This window comes from Bos grunniens, chromosome 8, assembly GCF_055505025.1.
Source record: "Bos grunniens cultivar Pamir isolate PY7600 chromosome 8, Bosgru_T2T1.0, whole genome shotgun sequence".
Lineage (NCBI taxonomy): Eukaryota > Metazoa > Chordata > Mammalia > Artiodactyla > Bovidae > Bos > Bos grunniens.
The window spans coordinates 38036023-38062159 of NC_141172.1; the positions used below are offsets into that span (position 1 = coordinate 38036023).

The 26137-nt window shown below is 35.5% G+C and overlaps 1 protein-coding gene across 5 annotated transcripts in view; it reads right to left on the reverse strand.

Moving 5' to 3' along the window:
• Window positions 1–26137, reverse strand: part of JAK2 (Janus kinase 2) — a 117777-nt gene that overhangs the window by 42550 nt on the left and 49090 nt on the right. For 4 of the 5 annotated variants that reach the window (XM_086415232.1, XM_086415229.1, XM_086415233.1 and 1 more), the window contains exons 4-6: window positions 23694–23817; window positions 12633–12750; window positions 2495–2640 (exon numbers count right to left, since the gene is read on the reverse strand). Coding sequence is in view for 3 of the 5 variants with exons in the window: in XM_086415229.1 (XP_086271355.1) it covers window positions 2495–2640; window positions 12633–12750; window positions 23694–23817 (388 nt within the window). In the remaining 2 variants the exon portion in view is untranslated. The remainder of the gene's footprint in view (window positions 1–2494; window positions 2641–12632; window positions 12751–23693; window positions 23818–26137) is intronic. The other variant, XM_086415231.1, reaches the window with a different exon arrangement.

Sequence of the window (26137 nt, forward strand, 5' to 3'; positions counted from 1 at the left end):
AGTGAGTTCCTGAAATCATTCCCTATGGCTGGCCTACACCCTTAGATGTAGTAGCATTAAGGACTAATAAGCTAAGGACTAATAGGACTAAGGACTAATAGACATTTGAAAACAAAACAAGAATACCTAAAACCAAAGAGGGAAACATAGAAACTGATAACCTGCAAACTGGGTATTTAACATGAGGGCAGTCATAAAAAGAGGGACAAAAGCCAGTTACTGAGAGAAGGATTTCTAGGAATAAAGAGAATTTTAACCAGATTCATGACATCCTCAAACTTATAATCTGGTAGGTATATATAATATGTAAAACAAATGTTTAGTCTTCAAACTTCAAAAAAAAAATCAAAGCATCCTTAAAGTAGTCATATATAGCTTCAAAAGGAGTAGAAGTCTTATAGCCATTAAAGCTGGGCAACAGTAGTAGAATTTCAAAAAATCGTATTAGGCATGACTGTCAGAATTCAAGATGCAGAAGAAAAATTTGGAGTCCGTGGATCACATGTATAAGAATCTGCTGGATGTATTATAAGATTAATAAGGCCTAAGGATCTAATGTAAAACCTGACAATAACTGATAACACTATATTATATAACAGAAACTTGCTAAAGGAGTAGAATGTAAGTTCTCACAATAAATGAATAAAGAAATATTTATGTGAGATGATAGATATGTTAATAAAGAGGGAACAGTTTTACAATATATAGGTAGATGTACACTTTAAATATCTTATAATTTTATATGTCAAGCGTACAAAAATAAACTCAAAATGGATTTTGAATTAAAAGTCTAAATGTAAGACTGCATACTATAAAATTCCTCAAGGAAAACATAGGCAGAACACACCCTGACATAAATCATAACAGTATATATTTTTTGGTATTCATCTTAAAGTGAAAAAAATAAAGGAAAAAATAAATAAATGGGACCTAATTAAACTTAAAAGTTTTTGCATAGCAAAGGAAACCATCAACAAGATGAAAAGACAACCTACTGAATGGGATAAAATATTTGCAAATGAAATGAATGATAAAGGATTCAGTTCAGTTCACTCAGTCATGTCTAGCTCTTTGCAACCCCATGGACTGCAGCACGCCAAGCTTCCCTGTCCATCACCGACTCCTGGAGCTTGCTCAAACTCATGTCCATAGAGTTGGTGATACCATCCAACCATTTCATCCTCTGTTGTCCCCTTCTCCTCTTGCCTTCAATCTTTCCCAGCATCAGGGTCTTTTGCAACGAGTCAGTTCTCAACTCATATAATTCAACATCAAAAAACCTAACAACCCAATTAAGAAATGGCCATGAGAACTGAATAAACATTTTCCCAAAGAGGAAATGCAGATGGCCATCAGGAACATGAAAAGATGCTCAATATTGCTAATCATCAGGGAAATGCAAATTAATTAAAACTACAATGAGATGTCACTTTGCACCCACTAGAATGGCTATTATTTAAAAAAATATCATACAAATATCAAATGTTGGTGAGGGAGGAATGTAGACTGGTACAACATTGTGAAAAATAGTAAGGAGGCTTCTCAAAAAATTAAAATTAAAATTAACATATGACACAGCAATTCTACTCTTGGGTATAAATGCAAACTGTAACTGTAACTTAAGTCGCTTCAGTCGTGTCCGACTCTGTGCGACCCCATAGACGGCAGCCCACCAGGCTCCCCCGTCTCTGTGATTCTCCAGGCAAGAACACTGGAGTGGGTTGCCGTTTCCTTCTCCAATGCATGAAAGTGAAAAGTGAAAGTGAAGTTGCTCAGTCGCGACCGACTCCCAGCGACCTCATGGACTGCAGCCCACCAGGCTCCTCCGTCCATGGGATTTTCCAGGCAAGAGTACTGGAGTGGGGTGCCATTGCCTTCTCCAATAAATGCAAAAGAAACAAAAATACTGATTTGAAAAGATACACGCACCCCAATTTTCAAGCAGCACTGCTTACAATTGCCAAGGTATAGAAGCAACACTAAGTGTCCATTAACAAATGAATGGATTAAGAAGATGTATATACACACACAATGGAATACAACTCAGCCATAAAAAAGAACGAAATTTTGCATTTGCAGCAAAATGGATGGACTGGCAGTGAATTATGTTACATGAAGTATGCCAGACAGAGAAAGACAAATAGTGTACAGTAGCACTTATATGTAGAATCTAAAAAATACAACAAACTATTAAACATAACAAAAAAGAAGTAGACTCACAAATATAGAAAATGAACTAGTGGTTTCTGGTGGGGTGAGGGAAAGCAGGAGGAATTCTATAGAGGTAGAAGGGAAAAAGGATTGTTATGATAACATACAAAATCATTTGTTTGAAACTTCTGAAAATCCTAAAGCATCTATGGAATTTTAAATTTTTGTCATTTAATTTTTTAAAAATACCAAAAAATAAATACAGGCAAACTGGAAAAAAACAAATAAGTTATACAAAAACTATAACTAGTCATACTTATATGGATTTGCATAAGAAAATTACCTGATAGAGCTATAGATGTCCAGTGGGGTTTGATTCTTTTCTTTGGCTATTCTCATCATATCTAACACTGCCATCCCAAGACATTCTTCCTGTGTTTCATGAGTCACAGGTACTTTTATCCATCCATGTAAAAAATCATGCCGCCACTAAAGTAAAAACAAAATATAGAAGAAAATATTTCTTAAGTTTCACTATCACATCTTAATCTATTATTCTATAATCTATAACACAATTTTCAGAACATATACATTTAACAAAGGTCAACTCCTCCCTTGATTTTGAAACACTTTGCCATAAAGTTTTAGTATAAGTTCTTTTGCAAAGATTTAAATTAGGTTCCCAATTATCAGCCTATTTCACTGATTCTATCTTCAAATTGTATCTTCAACATCAAAATTACCTAAATTAAAATAGGTACTAATCAATTAAATATGTACTGAGTTCCAAATATGCTTAAAGCATTGTACTAAGGACTGTTCTGGCTACAAAGAAATATAAGATGTAGCCTCAGCCTCCAAGGAGACTAAAATGTAGCCAAGAAGGGAAATAAGTGAAAAAAAAAAATTATAATGCCAGACACCATATAAAAGAAGTTGAGACTATATCCAGTAGCAGTAATTAGGAAAAGTTTTGCAGAAAAATTGAAATTTCATGTATTCTTTGAATATGAAGCAATTTTTAAAATATATTTATTCATTTATTTATTTGGCTGCACTGGGTCTCTGTTGTGTCACACAGGATCTGTGGCTCCGCTGCTGCAGGGTATGAGGGATCTTAGTTTCCTGACCGGCGATTGAACCTATGTCTCCTGCACCGCACAAGGTGGACTCTTAACCACTGGATCACTAGAGAAGTCCCGGAAGAAATTTTTGATTAACACAAAACAGGATGCAGAAATAGAAGAAATGGCACAAAAAGAAAGCACAAGGCATGTTCAGAGATGCAAAGTAGTTGGGTTGGAACAGATAATTCATGTAAAGTGAACAGAGTGAATTAAGACTTGGAAAAGCAAGTTGGGGTCAAACTGCAGGTACTCTTCAACACCTGGATCCCAGAAGCAATAGAGAACCATTTTCTTAAATGTATCCATTTCATAAAGTATCTTTTCTTAAAGCATCATGCCTGTTTCACTGGTAGAAGTAGCAATGATACAGGACTTTAAGAAAATAAAGTGTATTCAAGGAGACTCTTGAAGAGGCTGCAGTAATGGTTCAAATATGAGAGAGTAAGGCTTTGCTGTACAGAAGAAAAGACACTAAAAGAGTCTGAAAAACCCATTAACTTTATAATTATATGTAAAAGAATGAAGAAAATGGAAAAACAGAAATTCTAAGATTTTGATCTAGAAAATTTAGGGACACAGATAAAATCAGACTAAATAGGTAATGGGAGCAAGGTTAAAAGCACCAGTATTCTAAAAATAACAATCTTCTTTATAAGAAAAGTAGAAGCCATAATGATGGCTGAAATACCAACCATGGCTTAAACTAAGAGAAAACATCACCATATTTTATACACATATCTCCCTTCTTCCATATGATAACATCTCATGAAATTAAGCCAGAGAAGGCAATGGCAACCCACTTCAGTACTCTTGCCTGGAAAATCCCATGGACGGAGGGGCCTGGTGGGCTGCAGTCCATGGGGTAGCTGGGAGTCGGACATGACTGAGTGACTTCACTTTCACTTTTCACTTTCATGCACCGGAGAAGGAAATGGCAACCCACTCCAGTGTTCTTGCCTGGAGAATCCCAGGGACGGAGGGGCCTGGTGGGCTGCCGTCTATGGGGTCGCACAGAGTCGGACACGACTGAAGCGAATTAGCAGCAGCAGTAGCAGCATGAAATTAAGTTTTACATAAATTTAAAAAATAATTTTATTTTAAAAAATTAATATGCACTTAAAAGTAGGAGAAAGTAGGGAAAACCACTAGACCATTCAGGTATGACCTAAATGTAATCCCTTATGATTATGCAGTGGAAGTGAGAAATAGATTTAAGGGCCTAGATCTGATAGAGTGCCTGATGAACTATGGAATGAGGTTTGTGACACTGTACAGGAGACAGGGATCAAGACCATCCCCATGGAAAAGAAAGGCAAAAAAGCAAAATGGCTGTCTGGGGAGGCCTTACAAATAGCTGTGAAAAGGAGAGAAGCAAAAAGCAAAGGAAAAAAGGAAAGATATAAGCATCTGAATGTAGAGTTCCAAAGAATAGCAAGGAGAGATAAGAAAGCCTTCCTCAGCAATCAATGCAAAGAAATAGAGGAAAACAACAGAATGGGAAAGACTAGAGATCTCTTCAAGAAAATTAGGGATACCAAGGGAACATTTCATGCAAAGATGGGCTCGATAAAGGACAGAAATGGTATGGACGTAACAGAAGCAGAAGATACTAAGAAGAGATGGCAAGAATACACAGAACTGCACAAAAAAGATCTTGATGACCAAGATAATCATGATGATGTGATCACTCACCTAGAGCCAGACATCCTGGCATGTGAAGTCAAGTGGGCCTTAGAAAGTATCACTATGAACAAAGCTAGTGAAGGTGATGGAATTCCAGTTGAACTACTCCAAATCCTGAAAGATGATGCTGTGAAAGTGCTGCGCTCAATATGCCAGCAAATTTGGAAAACTCAGCAGTGGCCACAGGACTGGAAAAGGTCAGTTTTCATTCCAATCCCAAAAAAGGCAATGCCAAAGAATGCTCAAACTACTACACAATTGCACTCATCTCACATGCTAGTAAAGTAATGCTCAAAATTCTCCAAGCCAGGCTTCAGCAGTACGTGAACCGTGAACTTCTAGATGTTCAAGGTGGTTTTAGAAAAAGCAGAGGAATCAGAGATCAAATTGCCAACGTTTTCTGGATCATCAAAAAAGCAAGAGAGTTCCAGAAAAACATCTATTTCTGCTTTATTGACTATGCCAAAGCCTTTGACTGCGTGGATCACAATAAACTGTGGAAAATTCTGAAAGAGATGGGAATACCAGACCACTTGACCTGCTTCTTGAGAAACCTATATGCAGGTCAGGAAGCAACAGTTAGAACTGGACATGGAACAACAGACTGGTTCCAAATAGGAAAAGGAGTACGTCGAGGCTGAATACTGTCACCCTGCTTATTTAACTTATACGCAGAGTACATCGTTAGAAACCCTGGGCTGGAAGAAGCACAAGCTGGAATCAAGATTGCCGGGAGAAATATCAATAACCTCAGGTATGCAGATGACACCACTCTTATGGCAGAAAGTGAAGAGGAACTAAAAAGCCTCTTGATGAAAGTGAAAGAGGAGAGTGAAAAAGTTGGCTTAAAGCTCAACATTCAGAAAACGAAGATCATGGCATCCGGTCCCATCACTTCATGGGAAATAGATGGGGAAACAGTGGAAACAGTGTCAGACTTTATTTTTGGAGGCTCCAAAATCACTGTAGATGGTGATTACAGCCATGAAATTAAAAGATGCTTACTCCTTGGAAGGAAAGTTATGACCAACCTAGATAGCATATTCAAAAGCAGAGATATTACTTTGCCAACAAAGGTCCATCTAGTCAAGGTTATGGTTTTTCCAGTAGTCATGTATGGATGTGAGAGTTGGACTGTGAAGAAAGCTGAGCGCTGAAGAATTGATGCTTTTGAACTGTGGTGTTGGAGAAGACTCTTGAGAGTCCCTTGGACTGCAAGGAGATCCAACCAGTCCATTCTAAAGGAGATCAGCCCTGGGATTTCTTTGGAAGGAATGATGCTAAAGCTGAAACTCCAGTACTTTGGCCACCTCATGCGAAGAGTTGGCTCACTGGAAAAGACTCTGATGCTGGGAGGGACTAGGGGCAGAAGAAAAGGGGATGAGAGAGGATAAGATGGCTGGATGGCATCACTGACTCGATGGACTTGAGTTTGAGTGAACTCTGGGAGTTGGTGATGGACAGGGAGGCCTGGCGTGCTGCAATCGTGGGATCACAAAGAGTCGGACATGACTGAGCGACTTAATGAACTGAAAAGTATATTTGGTAGCTAACTTTCAAATTAGAAAACATTTTTGTATAAGAAAAGAAATATACTACTTAAAAGGCACCAACCATGAAATAACCAGTGAGCACACATACACACACCCAGCCAAAACAAAGGCCTCAATATTGATAAAGCAAAACTGACTCACAGTAGGATATTTCTTTTTGCTCAAGTTCAAATACTAATTTCACCCCACTTCTGAAAATAGACAAGTAAATCATTCTTGATTAAAAAAAGCCACCGATAACCAAAGGCTAGGTAGATTATTTTTAATAGCTTGCTTCCGTTTCATATACTATATGGGACCAGAATATAATAAATTCTGTTTATGAGAATATCCTGTGGAACTCATGCCCAAAAAGCAATAAACATATGAAAAAATTAGTGCAGTGCTAACAACAGTGCTAACAACAGAATCAACCAAATAACCATTAGAAAAAAGTTACAGATGAAAGTGTCCCAAATGCCAAAGCATATAATTTTAAACTAGCCGTCTTAACCATCAATAAAACTAATTCATTTAATTGACTCATTTAATTAAAACTGTAGAAAAGTAGTTTCTCATCTAGGCAGCTGACATTTGAACCAAGAAATTTTATCTACATTCAGCCAGGAAAAGAAATAAAGAAAGAAAGAAAACAGTTATAGTAAAAAATTAGCTATATTTAGTCTAAAACATGCATAAAGTCTAATCTGATATCAATACAATCTAAGAATAAGTTAACTATTACCTTATTTATTTTCTGGGCATGGATTTAGAGAAGTAGAAACACTAAGTAATAGAAAATTGCATGTGGTCATGTCCAGACACAATTTAGGACTCTATTATGAAATTATTTTGCCATCCTAGATAAGAAAAATCCCTTCTAGAAAGATAAAATTGGAAATCACCCATCATTTTTCTAGATCAAAAGTATGAGATGTCATAATACTAATATTATGATAAAGTAGCTCAATGAATAGTTTAGGAAAACCTGGCCTATCAATGGGACTTAACTAGCATGTCACCAAATAAACCATATATGCATAACAGATGAAACAGTACAATTATAAAAGCAGCAGAAAGTCATAATTTCATAGTACCCTATTCTCAGAAGCTTGTTTCTCTCTTTCCTTAATGACTACTAAAACAAAGGAAGCTATGTAAAATTTGGTTAACAGTCAAATGGTTTTGACAAGAGTACCAAGACCATTCAACAGAAAAAGAATAGCCTTTTTAACAAATGGTGCTGAAAAAACTGGATACCCACATGCAAAACAATAAAGATGGACTCTTACCTTACACCATATAAAAATTATCTCAAAACGTAAGACTGTCCTTACATGCAGGTGACATGACATTACATATAGAAAACTCTGAAGACTCCACACAAAAACTACTAGAACTGATAAAAGAATTCAGCAAGGTAGTCGGATATAAGATTAACATACAGAATTTGGTTGCATTTTTACACTAACAATGATATATCAAAGAGAATGTTAAAACAAAATTGCTTTTTAAACAAAATTTTACTTTATTCAAAAAAATAAAATACTTAGGAATAAATCTGACCAAGGAGGTAAAAGCATTATATGCTGAAAACTATAAAACATGAATAAAGAAAATTAAAGATTATTCAAAGACACAGAAAGATAGCCTATGTACTTAGATTGGAAGAATTAATGTTGTTAAAATGGTCATACTACCCAAAGAAATCTACAGATTTATTTAGCACAATCCCTTCAAATTACCCATGACATTTTTCACAAACTAAAAGGAATCATCCTAATTCTTTTGGCCATGCCATGCAACTTTCAGGATCTTAGTTTCCCAATTGGGGTTTAATCCAAGGACCTGGCAGTGAAAGCACCAAGTTCTAACCACTGGACTGTCAAGGAATTCCCAGATAATATTCAAATTTATATGAAACCATAAAAGACCCAGAATTACCAAAGTAATCCTAAGGAAAAAGAACAAAGCAAGAGGCATAACCCTCCCAGACTTCAGACATTACTACAAAGCTACACTAATAAAAATGGCATGGTACTGGTACAAAAACAGACATACGAATCAATGGAACAGAATGGAGAGCCCAGAAATAAACCTACACACCTATGGGCAACTGATCTTCAACAAAGGAGACAAGAATATACACTGGGAAAAAGTCTCCTCAGCCAAGTAGTATTGGGAAATTTGAACAGCCACATGTAAATCAATATCAGAACACACGCTCATATCATACACAAATACAAACCCAAAATGGTTTAACAATTTCAATATAAGACATGATACCATACAACTCCTAGAAGAAAACATAAGCAAAACATTCTGACATAAATCCTATCTATGGTCAGTCTGTCAAGGCAATAGAAGTAAAAAAGTAAAAATAAATAAATGGGACCTAATCAAACTTACAAGCTTTTACATAGTAAAGCAAAATGTAAACAAAACAAAAAGACAACCTATATAATGGGAGAAAGTACCTGCAAATGATGTGATTAACAGGCTTAATTTCCAAAATATACACATAGCTCATACAATTCAATAACAAAACAACACATAACCCAATTGAAAAATGGGCAGAAGAGCTAGACATTTCCCAAAGGAGAAGGACATACAGATGGGCATCAGGCACATGAACAGAAGCTCCACATCATTCATTGTTGGGCTTCCCTGGTGGCTCAGATGGTAAAGAATTTGCCTGCAATGCAGGAGACTCAGGTTTGATCCCTTGGTCGGGAAGACTTCCTGGAGAAGGGAATGGCTACCCACTCCAGTATTCTCGCCTGGAAAACTCCATGGACAGAGGAGCAATGCAAAACAAAAATACACTGAGATCTCACTTCACGTCGGTGAAAATGGCTATCATTAAAAAGTAATAACAAATAACAAATGCTACAAATAAACAAATGCTAGAGAGTAAGGAGAAAAGGGAACCCTCCTACACTGTTGAAGGGAATGTAAGTTGGTACAGCTACTATGGAAAACAGTATGGAGGTTCCTCAAAAAAAAACTAAAAACAGAGTTACCATATGATCCAGCAATCTCACCCCTGAATATATATCTGAAAAAAACCCTGTAATTCAGAAAGATAAAGGTACTCCATATCCACAGCTACCTATTTACAAGAGTCAAGACAAAGAGACAACCTAAATCTCCCCTGACAGATGAATGGATAAAGAAGATATGGTACATATATATAAAATGGAACACTACTCAGCCATAAAAAGGACTGAAACAATGCTATTTGCAGCAACATGCACAGATCGAGAGATGATCACAGAAGTGAAGTAAGTCAGAAAGAGAAAGACAAATACCATGTGATATCCCTTATATGTGGAATCTAAAATATGAACTTATCTATGAAACAGAAACAGACTCGGGCATGCAGAACAGACATGTGATTGCCAAGGGGTGGGGGGACGGACTGAGAATTTCAGGTTAGTAGATGTAAACTAGAGAATGGATAAATAACAAGGTCCTACTGTATAGCATAGGGAACTGTATTCAATATCCTATGATAATCTGTAATTGAAAAGAATATAAAAAGTGTGCGTGTGTGCATGCTAGGTCTCTTTGGTCATGTCCAACGCTTTGTGACCCTATGGAGTAGCCCACCAGTCTCCCCTATTCATGGGATTCTCCAGGCAAGAATACTGGAGTGGGTTGCTGTGCCCTCCTCCAAGGGATCTTCCCAACCCAGGAGTCAAACCTACATCTCTTGTGTCTCCTACATGGTAAAGCAGGTGGGTTCTTTACCACTAGCACCATCTGGGAAGCTATGAAAGAGTGTATATATGGATATATGAATCACTTTGCTGTACAGCAGAAATTAGCACAACACTGTAAATTAACTATAATTTAATAAAAAAAAAAACCTGAAAACAGATCAAAGATCTAAAGGTAAGAGCTAAAACCATAAAATATTTATAAAAAATAAAGAGGGAAAGCTTCACAATGATGGATTTGGCAATGATTTCTTGCATTTGACACTAAAAGTATAGATAACAGAAGGAAAAAATAGATAAATTGCACTACATCAAAATTTAAAATGTTTGTGCATCACAGGACATAATCAACAGTGAAAAGGCACCTCATGGAATGGGAGAAAATAACTGCAAATCACATATCTAATAAGGGGTTAGTAGCCAGAACCAGATGACAACAACAACAACAACAAAAAAACTCTAAATAACCTGATTAAAGAAATGGGCAAAGGACTTGAACAGAAATTTCCCCCCCAAAAATATACAAGAGGCCAATAAGCTTACAAAAATGCTCTACATAATTAATCATTAAAGAAATGCAAATCAAAATCACAACACGATACCACTTTACACCTATCAGAATGGCCATTATCAAAAAGTGTCGGTGAGGAATACTTGTGTGCCACTGGCAATAACGTAAAATGGTGCAGCTGCTGTGGAAAACAGTATAGTAGTTCCTAAAAACATTAAAAATAGAATTACCATATGATCTAGTAGTCTCACTTCTGGATATATATCCAAAAGCATTAAAAGGTCTCAGAGATACCTGTACACTCATGTTCATTACAGTATTACTCATAAGTACCAAAAAGTAGAAGCAAAGCAACTCTCCAAGAAGAGACATGAGTAAACAAAATGTGGTATTTATACAACAGAATATTACTCAGCCTTAAAAAGGAAGGAAATTCTGACACATTCCATAACACAGATGAGTCTTGAAGACATTATGATAAAAGAAATGAGCCTGTCACAAAAAAGTAAATGCTGTATAGTTCCACTTAACTGAGCTAACCTGGAATAAGCAAATGAATAAAGACAGAGTAGAAAGGTGGCTGCCAGAGGTCAGGAGGAGAAGGAAGCAAAGAGGTACTTTTTAATGGGTAACAAGTTTCAATTTGGGTAGATGAAAAATGTTCTGGAGATGGATGGAGGTAAAGGATGCACAACAATATGAATTCCCTGAACTAACGCACTGCTTTAATCACTAAAAAGTGGCTAAAATAATAAACTTTATTAAGCATATTATATCTCTTCACACATAAAAGTGTCAGTTGCTCTAAACAGCAAAAAAGAAATATTCTTTAATCTGTTGCTTATAAACTGAACTGTATCTACTACACACCTTAGAAATGTGAGCTATGAGGATCTGTGAGATTACTTCCCATGATATTAGCAAATCTGATTTAGAACTTGACTGGATACCTTGGGAATATCAAGAGCATATTTTTACATAAAAGCACTAATTTCTTTCTTTACTCCTCATTCTTGCAGCACACAGACTTAAAAGTAATTTAATGACAAAACATTTCAATTACTGTTTAAATCAGGTTATAAACAAGAAAGCATTTTAAAATGTTCCAAAACACCACAAAAATCAAACAGTATTAATAAACAAGTAACTGGAACACAGTTTTCAGGCTAAGTATCAACAAACAGCTCCCCTCCTGTGAGGGGCTACATATACTGCTGTATATTGATAGTTTGCTTTTTATGCAGTTACTTACTTTCTTTACATTTCGCTACCCACTAATAAAAGTCTGAAACTGTTTAGGAATTTCTTTAAAATCCCTCTAAAGAAATTTCACTGTCCTATATTCCAGCCACTTAGGTCTCTCTACATGAATCATGCTGTAAAACTCAGTCCAAACTTTGTGAAATTCTTAAAATGATTTAAAGCACTAAAATAAAAAGAAAATTCAAAAGGGCCAATTCTAGGAATCTTTATAATTTAGAGTCTATTATCCATAAGCCATGGGCTTCCTAGGTGGCATCAGTGGTAAAGAATCTGCTTGCCAATGCAGGAAACACAAGAGACGCCGGTTCGATCCCTGGGTCGGGAAGATCCCTTGGAGTAGGAAATGGCAGCCCCCTCCAGTATTCTTGCCTAGGAAACTCCATTGACAGAGGAGCCTGGCGGGCTACAGTCCATGGAGTCGCAGCAAAGAGTCGGATATGACTTGGCACAAATGCACATACATCCAAAAGCTATGGGATTAAAAATTAGTGATAAAAGACTCAATTTTGTTACCTCTCTGCACCTGCTATGCATACAGAGCATCAATTTTCCCACATGCGAATAATTTCCTGATCAAGAAATATACTATACAGCAAGATATTTATAATTTAACACATGTACAATGAAGATAATATAATCATACCTGAGCAAAAAGGTAAGACATGACAAAGTCATCAAGAAGAGGAGCTTCAGCACCTCGAGCTATTCCATGTCGATAGGTTCTGTTGCTGCCATTACAATACCAGTAAGGGAAGTAAAATCTACAAGACAGTTAAAATATTCAGTCAGCCTCCAAACAGTTCTAAAACAGATATACTGTGTATATACAACCAGTTCCAGTCTACCAGAAGGTATTATTCCATAATCAGAAAACACAATCAAGAGTGTTAAATATAAAGTGAGGATAAAAGAAAATACGGATAAAACCACAGTAATAATATAGGCAGAAAATATAAGAAACATAAGTTTAAAATTCATAATCTGCCTTCTTCAATCTGTTATTTCAAAGAAGCAATAACAGAAAATAGAGGAATGTAGAAATAAAACATTAACAAAAAAATTTTAATATAATTCTAGAAACATCAATGGAAGAATATGAAAATGTTAAATTTGGTGTGAAAACAATTGTGTCTTCTTTTTAAAAATGGAGATTACATTAAAAAGAATGAAATACCACTGGCAGCTACATGGATGCACCCGGAGATTATCTTATTAAGCAAAGTCATAAAGAAAGAGAAAGACAAACACCACATGATATCACTTATATGTGGACTCTAAAATATGACACAAATGAACTTATCTATGAAATAGAAACAGACTCACAGACAGAGATAACAGACTTGTGGTTGCCAAAGGGATAGGGGAGTGGGGGAAGGCTGGATCGAGAGTTTGCAGTTAGCAGATACAAACTATTATATATAGAATGGATAAACAACCAGGTCCTACTGTATAGCACAGGGATATTCAATATCCTGTAATAAGCCATAATGGAAAAGAATATAAAAAACAATATACATAAATATGTATAACTTGAATCACTTTGCTGAACACCAGAAACTAGCACAACATTGTAAATCAACTATACTTCAATTTTTTAAAAAAATGGATGTGACAAACTTGTCCTTCAAAGAAACAAAAAAATTTCTATACTGCTTTCACAGCTCTACTGAGACATACTTCATTAAAAGTTCAATGTTTTTAGTATATTCAAGGCACTGTACAAATATCACCACAACCTAACTTAGAACATATTTATCTTCCATAAAAGAAATTCCATTCTCACTAGCAGTCATACCCAAGCCACCCATATCTACTCCCCAGACCTAAGTTACTATTACTCTGTCTCTATAAATTTATCTATTCTAGACATTTTATATAAATGGGATCATATAATGTGGATTTTTCTACCTTTTTTCACTTAGCATAATGTTTTCAAGGATCACCCATATTTATAGCGTATGTCAGTACTTCATTTCTTTTCATTGCCCAGTTAGATTTTCATTGTATGGATGTATCACATTTTGATTAACTGTTCATCAATTTATGGACATTTGGTTTGTTTCCACCTTTTTGCTGTTGTGAATAATGTTGTTATTAATAATTATATACAAGTTTTTTTTTTTCCTGAGGATGTATATCTTCATTTCTCTTGCATATATACCTGGATGGCACTGCTGAATCATATGAAATTTTATGTTTATCTTTTTAAGGAGTAGCCAAACTCTCTTTCAAAGCAGCTGGATTATTTTATACTTCTAACAAAAATTTATGAGTGCCCCAATAGGTCACATCCTTGCCAACACTTGGGTGGAAGTTTAAGCTGAATTTTTCTATGGTACTGCCGACTCAGCATTCATTTTGTTTGCTCAAGAATCCTATACGGACCTTCAGATCAGATCAGATCAGTCGCTCAGTCGTGTCCGACTCTATACGGACCTTAAACTGACATTAATCCCCACACAAATGCACGCTCCAGATAGAAATTTGCAGAGTCGCAAGCAATTACAAGTTCCTGATACAATTTCCCCAATAGCCTTTGCGATCCATAGTCATCCCTGCCTCTCCGTGCCCATCCCTATGTGCCTCTTCAGTGGACGCCCATATGGCTTACCAAAACCCAGCTCTTTTGAAATGAGTCTAGCCTTAGTCCAGGAGCACTCACCCACAAACCCTAATAAAGGCATGTACTCCAGGGCTGACTCTATCTGCAGTGTGCCTTAACTCTTCCATGTGACACCTTAAGGCATGCTGGTATGTCCTCAAGGACCAGTGAGTAATAAACTTTTCTGCTTCAATTCCTTTTGCAGTTTATTGTTGAAATGTATCTGGTACACTGTGTCCCACTTAATAAGAGTTAATTTGAAAAACTGATAATTACTGTCCATCTTTTTAATGCTTGCCATTCTAGTGGGTAAATGATATCCCACTGTGGTTCCGATTTACATTTCTCTAATGAGTAATGATGTTGAGTATCTTTTCACATGATTTTTGATCCTTTGAATGTTTTCTTTAGAGAAAGGGCTATTCAAAACTTGGCCCATTTATTTTAACTGGGTTATTTGTCATTATACTGAGCTGTTAGAGTTCTTTACATATTATAGATATAAGGTATCTGTCAGATACATGATTTACAAACATTTTCTTCCATTCTGTGGGTTCTCTTTTCACATTCTTGTCAGTATCCTTTGATGCACAAACATATGTTGATGAATCCCAACTAACCTATTTTGTTGTTGCTTACGCTTTTGGTGCCATATTGAAATCACTGCCTACTTTAAGTACACAAAGATACAGTCCTATGTTTTCTGCTAAGAATTTTATAGTTTTAGCCACTAAATTAAGGTCTATGATCCATTTTAAGTTACTTTTTGGTCAATGGTGTAAATTGGTGGTCTAAGTTTATTACTCTACATGTGGATATTCAGTTGTCCCAGAATCATTGTAGAAAAGACTATTCTTTCCCCATGAATTGTCACGGCACCCTTGCCTAAAGTCTACTACCATAATATGAGAGATTATTTTTGGACTTTCAATTTATTCCATTAATGTATATACCTAACCTGAAGTCAGTACAACAGTCTTAATAACTATGATTGTGGACTAAGTTTTGAAATAAGAAATGTGAATCTTCCTACTTTGCTCTTTTTCAAGACTCTAATTTTTCACAAATTTTATGATTATCTGTCAATTTCTAGAATAAACACAGAATTTCAGTGGAGATCACACTGAAAATAAAGCTTGATGATGGGACTATTGCCGTATTAAATCTTCCTATACACAAACATGAGACAGTTTTCCATTTATTTAGGTGTTTCTCTAATTTCCTTCAATGATATTTTATATTTCTAAGTGTACAAATTCTGCAATTCTTTTGTTAGGTTTAAATCAAAGTATTCTTTTATGCTATTGTAAATGGAATTTTATTAATTTCACATTTGTACTATAATTCCTAGCATACAGAAATACAACACTTTGAATTTCTATCTTACAACCAGGCTGAGCTCTTTTATTAGTTCTAATAGTTTATTAATTTCTTAGGATTTCACATATACTAGATCCTAATATCTGGGAATAGAGAGTTTTATCTCTTCTTTTCCAATACAGATGCCCTGTATTTGTTTTCCTTGACATATTTCCCTGTCTAGAATCTGTTCTACAGTGTTCAACAGAAGTGGTGACAGCAGATATTCTGGTCTTGTTTTTGATCTTTGGAAGAAAGCATTAAGCTTTTCACTATCAAGTATTAGATTAGCTTTGGAGTTTTTCACAGATCCTTTATCATACTGAGGAAGTTCCAGTCCATTCCTGTTGTGTTTAGTATTTTGATTACAACAGAATATTAGATTCTATTAAAAGTTTTTCTTCCATGTTTATTAAGATATGCTTTGGCTCTTTATTCTAATATGGTACATTATACTGATTTTGAGATGTTAAAGCAATATCCTAGGATAATCTCTACCTGGTCAATATTTAATCCTTTTTATATATAGGTGGATTTGGTTTGCTAGTATTTTCTTGATGATTTTTACACCTATGTTTATAAAAGACATTGGTCTGTAGCTTTCTTATTTTTTGGACTTCTTTGTCTGGATTTGGTATTAGAGTAATGGAGAACTTATGGAATGAGTTGGGAAGTGTTTCCTCCTTTTCACTTTTTGGGAATAACTAACAGGGGTTTCCCTGGTGGCTCAGATGGTAAAGAATGTGACTACAATGCAGGAGACCTGGGTTTGATCCCTGGGGTCAGGAAAGATCCCCTGGAAAAGGAAATGGCAACCCACTCCAATATTCCTGCCTGGGGAACCCCATAGACAGAGGAGCCTGACAAGGCTACAATCCATCGGGGGCAAAGAGTTGGACACGACTGAACGATTAACACTTTCACTTCTTTCAGTATCAACATTCCCCTTCATGGATCACAGTCTTGTCACAGTGAAGGGACTTGTATAACTCAATGAAGCTATGAGCCATGGCATGCATGGTAACCCAAGAAGGAGGGGTCATAGTGGAGAGTTCTGACAAATCATGGTCAACTGGAAGAGGTAATGGCAACCTACTCAAGTATTCTTGCCTGGAAAGCCCCATGGACAGTATGAAAAAGCAAAAATATATACCAACAGAATATGAGCCAACCCCTACCCAGGTCAGGAGGTGCCCAGTATATTACTTGGAAAGAGTAGAGGGCAATTTCTATTAGCTCCAGTAAGAATGAAGTAGCTGGGCCATACAAGAAATAGCATACAGCTGTGGATGTGTCTCATGGTGAAAGTAAAGTCCAGTGCAGTAAAGAACAACACTGCATATGAATCTGGAATGTTAGGTTCATGAATCAAAGTGAATTAGACATAATAAAACAGGAGATGGCAAGACTGAACAAGTACATCTTAGGAATCAAAATCAGTGAATTAAAATGGACAGTCATGGGTGAATTTAACTCAGATGACCATTATATCTATTGTGGGAAAGAATTCCTTAGAAGAAATGAAATAGAGCTCATAATCAACAAGAGTCCAAAATACAGTACCTGGGTGCAATCTTCAAAACAACAGAATGACCTTTGTTTCCAAAGCAACCCATTCAACATCACTATAATCCAAGTGTATGTCCTAACCACTGATGCAGAAACTGATCATTTCTATGAAGACCTATAACACTTTCTAGAACTAACACACAAAAATGATGTCCTTTTCATCACAGGAGATTGGAATGCAAAAGCAGGAAGTCAAGAGATACCTGAAATAACAGGCAAGTTTGGCCTTATAGTACAAAATGAAGCAGGGCAAAGGCTACCACAGTTTTGTCAAGAGAACACAGTGATCATTAGCAAACACCCTCTTTCAACAACCCAAGAGATGACTCTACACATGGACATCACCAGAGTGTCACTATTGAAACTGGAGTGATTATGTTCTTCACAATTAAAGATGGAGAAGCTCTATACAGTCAGTTTAAAAAAAAAAAAAGGGAGACCTGGCGCTGACTGTGGATCAGATCATGCGCTGACTGTGGATCAGATCATGAACTTCTTACTGTAAAACTTAAGCTTAAATTGAAAAAAGTAGGGAAAATTATTAGGTCATTCAAGTATGACCTAAATCACATCTGTTATGATTATACAGTGGAGGTGACAAATAGATTCAAGGGAGCAGATCTGGTAGAGTATGTGAAGAACTACAGGCAGAGTTTTGTAACATTGTATATGAGGCAGTGACCAAAACCATAAAGGGAACATTTCACGCGAGAATGGGCACAATAAAGAACAGAAACAATAAGGACCTAACAGAAGCAGAAGAGATTAAGAAGAAATGGCAAGAATACACAAAAGAACTATACAACAAAGGTCTTAATGAGCCAGAAAACCATGATGGTGTGGTCATTCACCTAGAGCTGGACATCCTGGAGTGGGAAGTCAAGTGGGCCTTAGAAAGCATTACTACGAACAAAGCTAGTGGAGGTGACAAAACTCCAGCTAAGCTATTTAAAATTCTAAAAGATGATGCTATTAAAGTACTATACTCAACATGTCAACAAATTTGGAAAACTCGGCCATGGCTGCTGGACTGGAAAAGTTCAGTTTTCATTCTAATGACAAAGAAGGGCAATGCCAAAGAAAGTTCCAACTATCATACAATTCCATTCATTTCACATGCTAGCAAGATTATGCTCAAAATCCTTCAAGCTAGGCTTTAGGAGTACATGAGCTGAGAATTTCCAGCTGTACAAGTTGGGTTTAGAAAAGGCAGAGGAACCAGAGATCAAATTGCCAACATTCGCTGGACTATCAAGAAAGCAAGGGAATTTCAGAAAAGCATCTACTTCTGCTGCATTGACTATGCTAAAGCCTTTGACTGTGTGGATCACAACTGTGGAAAGTGCTTAAACAGAAGGGAGTAGCAGACCATCTTATCTGTTTCCTGAGAATTCTGTCTGCAGGTCAAGAAGCAACAGTCAGATCTGGACATGGAACAAGTGACTGGTTCAAAACCAGAAAAGGAATATGACAAGGCTGTATATTGTCACCCTGCTTATTTAATTTCTATGCAGAGTACATTATGTGAAATGCTGGGCTGGATGAATCACAGCTGGAATCAAGATTGCTGAGAGAAATATCAACAACCCCAGATATGCAGATAATACCACTCTAATGGCAGAAAGTGAAGAGGAAGTAAAGACCTTCTTGACGAAGGTGAAAGAAAAGAGTGAAAAAACTGACTTGAAACTCAACATTCAAAATACTAAGGTCATGGCATCCGGTCGCATCACTTCATGGCAAATAGAAGAAGAAAAAGTATAAACAGTGATAGATTTTATTCTCTTGGGCTCCAAAATCACTGTAAATGGTGACTGCTGCTATGAAATTAAAAGACGCTCGCTCCTTGAAATGAAAGCTATGACAAACCTAGAGAGCATATTAAAAAGCAAAGACATCACTTTGCCAACAAAGGTCCGCATGTCAAAACTATGGTTTTTCCAGTAGTTATGTAAGGATGTGAGAGGCAGACCATAAAGAAGGCTGAGTACAGAAGAATTGATGCTTTTGAATTGTGGTGCTGGAGAAGACTCTTGAGAGTTCCCTGGACTGCAAGAAGATCAAACCAGTAAATCCTAAAGGAAATCAACCTTAAATATTCACTGGAAGGAATGCTGCTGAAGCTGAAGCTTAATACTTTGGCCACGCGATGTGAAAAGCCGACTCACTGGAAAAGACCCTAATTTTGGGAAAGATTGAAGGCAAAAGGAGAAATGGACAGCAGAGGATAAGATGGTTAGATAGCATCACTGACTCAATGGACATGAACCTGAGCCAACTCTGGGAAATAGAGGAGGGGCAGAGGAGCCTGGCAAGCTACAGTCCATGAGGTCACAAAGTTGGACAAGATTTACCAACTGAACAACAACAAAGTATCAACATATCCTTAAAAGTTTAATAGAATTCACCAGTAAAGCCACTTGGATCTGGGCTCTCCTTGTGCAAAGCTTTTTGTTTTATTTGTTGTTTTTTAATTACTAATTGAATTCTATTTCTTTACTTGTTAAGGTCAATTCACATGTTCTATTTCTTTGTCAGTTCTATAGTTTGTGTCTTTCTAAGCATTTTTCTATTTCATCTTGGTTATGTAGTTTGTTGGCATACAGCTGTTTCTTATAATCCTTTTTATTTCTGTAAGGTCACAGTAATATTACCTCTTTTATTCCTGATTTTAATAATTTAAGCTTCTCTCTCTATCTAGTTAAAGCTTTACTGATACTGTTGATCTTTTCAAGGAACCAACCAACTTTTGGTTTCCTCATTTTCTCTTGTTTTTCTATCCTCTATTTCATTTATCTCTACTCTGATCTTTATTATTTCCTTTCTTTAACTTGCTTTCAGTTTCATTTACTCTTCTTTTTCTACTTTGTTAAAATGGAATGTTATTGATTTGAGAACTTTTTTAATATAGTTTTTACAACTATGAATTTACTTTAAAGCATGGTTTTTAGCTGCATACCCTAAGGCTCAGATGGTAAAGCATCTGCCTACAATGCAGGAGAACCAGGTTCAATCCCTGGGTCAGGAAGATCCTCTGGAGAAGGAAATGGCAACCCACTCCAGTACTCTTGCCTGGAAAATTCCATGGATGGAGGCGCGTGGTAGGCTACAGTCCATGGGGTCACAAAGAGTCGGACATGACTGAGTGACTTCACTCACTCACCCTAAGTTTCCACATGATCCGTTTTCATTTCCAGTTATATCAAAATATTTTCTATTTTCCTTTGTGATTTCTTCTTTGACCCATTATTTATTTAGAATAGTGTCAATTACCACATATTTGTGAACTGCCCAGTTTTCCTACTGTTAATGAGTTCTAATTTACTTCCACAGTGGTCAGAGAACATACTTTGTATGATTTCAATATTTGTAAATTTACTGAGATTCATTTGATGGACTAACATATGGTCTAACCTGGAGAATATTTCCTATGCACTTGAAGAGAATATGCACTGTCCTGTCATTAGGTACAGTGTTCTATGTTTGTATGTCTAGCTAGTTTACAGTGTTGTTCAAGTCTTCTATTTCCATGCAGATTGATCTTCAGTCTGGTTGTTCTGTCCGTTACTGAAAGTGAGGCATTGAAGTCTCCAACTATTATTGTTGAACTGTCCAGTTTTCCTTTTAATTTTTTCATTGTTGCTTCATTTATTTTGGAGCTCTGTAGTTGGATCCAACTTATAGTAATTACAAGCAAATATTATGCTTCCTAATGGATAAACTCCTTGATCATTATAAAATGTCCCTCCCCTACCTCTAGCAACAACATATATCTTATAATCAACTTTGCTTGATAATATAGCTTCTCAACTCTCCTTTGGTTACTCAATGCCTGGCATATCTTCTTCAATCCTTTACTTTTAAATTATTTGTGTTTTTGAGTGCAAAGTGTGCCTCTTATAGATAGGATGTAACATGTATTTTTTAAAAATTGAGTTATTCAGTCTCTGCCTTTTAAGAGTTTAATTCATTTACACTTAAGGCTATTACTGTTAATAAAGTATTATGTCTGTCATCTTGCTTCTACTAGGATTTTTTTGTCTTTTTGTTCATTTGTTTCATTATTGCTATAGATATTTTCTAGTATATTATTAACACATTAAGTTTCTAGTGTATTATTAATACATTAAGTCTCTTACTTTATCTTTTACTATATATTTTTGAATTTTGGCATATAAGTCTCTCGGAGAATTACAAAAGACATTGTAACTTAAACAATCTAGTTCTTATTAATATCAACTTTATTTTAATACAATACAAAACTCTCTTTCATTCCCTTTATTCTATATTTGTCATATAAATCACATCTTTATACATTATAAGTTCTCCAACACAGTTTAATAATTGTTGCTCTTTTATGTTGATTCTGAAATAACCCATAAATATGTAATAAAGGAAATGAAGAAGAGCCTCTAAACCACAGACAGGCAGAATTTTTAAAAATTATATAAAATCTCTTTGGGGCAGTTTCTGGTTACATTATCCTTAGTACTTGTGATTATAGGTAGCAGTGCATATGTGCTCCCTTAATTTAAAAGTAGGAGGAAGTCGTGAATTTGATAAGGGAAACATTTTTTAATTCTTTAGAAGAGATCAGCAAACTATTCCCCACAACGCCTAAAATATTTACTATCTGACTTCTTATAGAAAAAGACTGCAGATTACTGCTCTACAGACATTTTAAAATAAAAAGATACACTACTTGCTGATTACAGAAAGAAATTATAGAAATTGATAAAGAAAATATTCTTAATAAGATACTGATATTCTGTGAAACATATGTTGCATATTACTCTGCTTCTTTAAATAACACAAATTTGAAAAGTCTTAAAACCTGCATTAAAGTCTTAATAAATTTGAATAGGTTTAATTTTAAGTACCTTATGTTTTTTTGCTTTTATTAGTCTTTATTTTAAGTGACCTCCTTTCTGTTTGTTTATGGTACTTAACATACTGATCCCATAAATACAGCCTTGGGCTGAATGGTTATTACGGATGCCTGTAGATTTGCTCATATTTTTTTGTTAATAATCATATCATTTCCAAATAATGACTTTTTCCTTCTTTGTTCTCAATTATGAAATATTGTTCCTGTTTTACTGTATTGGTTAGGAACTCCACCAAAATCCTATATACAAGTAGATAACTATATACATGTTATCTTTGCTTTTTATCTTATTCCTGACTTTAGAAGAGAATGATGCTAATATTTTATCATTTAAGAATATTATTTGCCACATGGTTTTTGCAGATATCCTTTAATCATGGTATGAATGTCTCTCTTAACTTTTAGTTTACTAAGGTTTTCTTTCCTTTTTATAATCATGAATGAGTTCATGGTCATGTTTTACTATGCAACACTAACTCTCTATGGAACTGATCTATTTCAGATTCAGAAGTAAGAACAGACTGGACTTATTTCTTTGTTTCATCCTTTTAAATCATAAAATACCTCTGGATTTCTCTAAATTGGTATTACATATCACCAAAAATTATTACACAATTTGTAATTTGAGGTTGTAAATAATCACTGGCAAAATCTTATCCATCTCTCACTTCAACTGAAAAAAGTTTTTAAAAAGAATGGATGTGAGATCACAGATTATTATATAAAACATCAAGTTTTCTGAGAAATTATCAGTATTCCAAACATTTAGGATTTTTCAAGTAAAGGTCATTCTTATCCTTTTCAAATTTTACTTATAGTCTTAAGTGGAAAAGTAGCACCCTACCAAAACAGCTTTATTCTCAGAGCATTCTAGTAAAAGAGCATGTATGAACACTTTATCTAGTGGGGAAAGAGACTCTTAAAAGAAGAAGTGTGTGCGTGCATACTAAGTTGCTTTAGTAGTGTCAGACTCTACCATCTTATGGACTGTAGTCCACCAGGCTCCTCTGTCCATGAGATTCTCCAGGCTAGAATACTGGACTGGGTTGCCAGTCCAGGAGATTTTTCCCAACCCAGGGATCAAACCCATGTCTCTTACATCTCCTGCATTGGCAGGTGGGTTCTTTTCCACTAGTACCACCTGGGAAGCCCAAATGAAGATTAGATGCTAATTGGTTCTGGTCTCCGATACTAAGGACCTTGCAATTAAAAAGTATGGTTGGTAATTTCTCCCACTTTGCCTTTTACCATTAAGTTAAAAGTGACTACTTTACTGGAGAAAGTACCTGATTCTGTAGAGTACGTTTTGCCTGGTTGATTCATCTATATGGAAGACATGGTTGGGTGGATACCAGATCCTTTCTGTTTCACTCATTAAAGCAAACATACTGTGATATACAGGTGTGATTCCTAACAAAGAAACAGAAACAAATTATTACAGATATTAAAGTACATTTACAATAACATCTATAATCTGCAGTGGGGCTGAAGCAATAACTCTTAAAATCTGTGCAAAATGCAGCAGCAGTCAAAATCTTCTGGTTCAACACCACTTACAAGTAAGTTCTTAATTAAATATATTTTCCCCCTATATTGTAACATTTGACTGCTAGGATTCTTTCAAATATATTATAAAAAACAGTTTACCTAGGTTTTTTAGTTGTCTTGTACAGTAAAGTTGACCCAATAATACTGGGTTAACCCAACAATATTGTTTTAAATAATACTGAGGGTACCAAATAACGAAAATATTTGAGTCACCAGGTGCTTTAAAAAGAACAATGAAACAGTTTTATTTTTAAATATCAAGTTTTACACAATATACTTTTTATTATATTCTCTGAACTATTTAAACGTACAATGAAAACTTTTAAACATCAACTTAAAATGCAAGGATATGTGATTTTTTTTCAAAAAAATTTTAGAAGGTACATTAACAAAAGGCTGAAGGCCAGTGAACTTTAAAAATCATATAGAACACTTAAACCACAGAATTAAATAATGTATATTATTTCCAAACACAGAGAGAACCCACACAAGTACATACCAATCATGTGGAGGCTAAAAACAAGTCTCCAAAAATACCAGAGACTGGTCATACATACCATATTTTCTATTCACATTTCAATTAAATCAGAAACAAATACTAAGAAAAAAGAGAACAGGAAAACTGACACATTTTTAAATTCAGTTTGACCACGATATCAAAACCAAAGATATTATAAAAGGATAAATCTCACTTACAAAAATAAATTCAAAAATCCTAAATTAAACATTTGCAAACAAAATCTAGCAATGTTACTTAGAAAAAAATATGACAAAGTTCATTTATTTGCAGATTGGAGAGATGGCTAAATTAAGAAAATCTATTAATATAACTCATCAGGATGGTGGCTCAGAGAGTAGAGAATCTGCCTGCAGTGCAGGAGACCCAAGTTTGATCTCTGGGTCAGGAAGATCCCCTAGAAAAGGAAATGGCAACCCACTCCAGTATTCTAGCCTGGAGAATTTCATGGACAGAGGAGCCTGGTAGGTTACAGTTCATTGGGTCACAAACAGTCAAACATGACTAAGTGATACTTTCGACATCATGATAACATATTAGAAAAAAGTCTGTAGTTAAATGACAAAATGATAAATTTGAGAAGTAGTGAGCACACTGATATGTATTTTATCTTTCTACACAAAGAATTACTTGAAATATGTTATAATAAAAATCAAGATTCAAAAGGCAAAATAAAAATATTAAAAGTGAAAATGGAAAAAAAATGGAAATAAGTTATTCACAGTGGAGCAAATCCACAAGACTAAAAAGCAAGAGAAAGAATGGAAATATTAGTATTGAAGAAAATGTAAATTTAAATTAAGTAATATCACTTTATCCCCATTCACCTAAGAGGGATAGCATCTAGTGCTGACTGAACTGTAGTGAAAAGGGAACTACACTGCATAATTGCTAGGAACGTAAACTAGCACAACTTCTGAGAAAGTAGTACCTGTATAGTAGTCATGAGAAATCAATGTCAGTAAAAATTTAAAATGTGTTTTTAAGCCAGCAATCTCTCCTGGGTACTCCTAAAAATGTAGTATAGTAGTAAGAAATTAAAAAGAAATAAAATGTAAATTCAAAAGCAGGAAATAAGAAAAAACTGAGGTGGTATAATCCATTCCATGGACCTTTATGAAATTTAATAAAAAGAATGAGTTAGTACAAAGGCAGTTGGTTTGAACAGATTTTTTACAATGTATGTTTTCATGAAAAAAGCAAGAAGCACATAAAGAGTGTATAATATGATTCCATACTATAAAATAATGATCTCAAAATCCTAATGACTCTGTATGACAGGGAGGGGGTGTTGTGCATCCCCGTATGATTATATGGGAGCTTCCCTGGTGGCTCAGACAGTAAAGAATCTGCAATGCAGGAGACCCAGGTTCAATCCCCGGGTCAGGAAGATCCTCTGGAGAAGAGAATAGCTACCCACTCCAGTCTTCTTGCTGGAGAATGTAATGGTCAGAGGAGCCAGGCAGGCTATAGTTCATGGGGTAGCAAAGAGTCAGACATGAATGAGCAACTAAGCACACAGGGTTACACGATTATGCAGGAAACTTGGAGGATTCACCAAAGATTATGGTCCTAGTTATCAGGATGGGACTAAAGTAAAAGGAAGCTAACAGTACAATGGAGAATAAACTTCTTTTTTCTTTTAAAGAATTCATTAAATAAAAA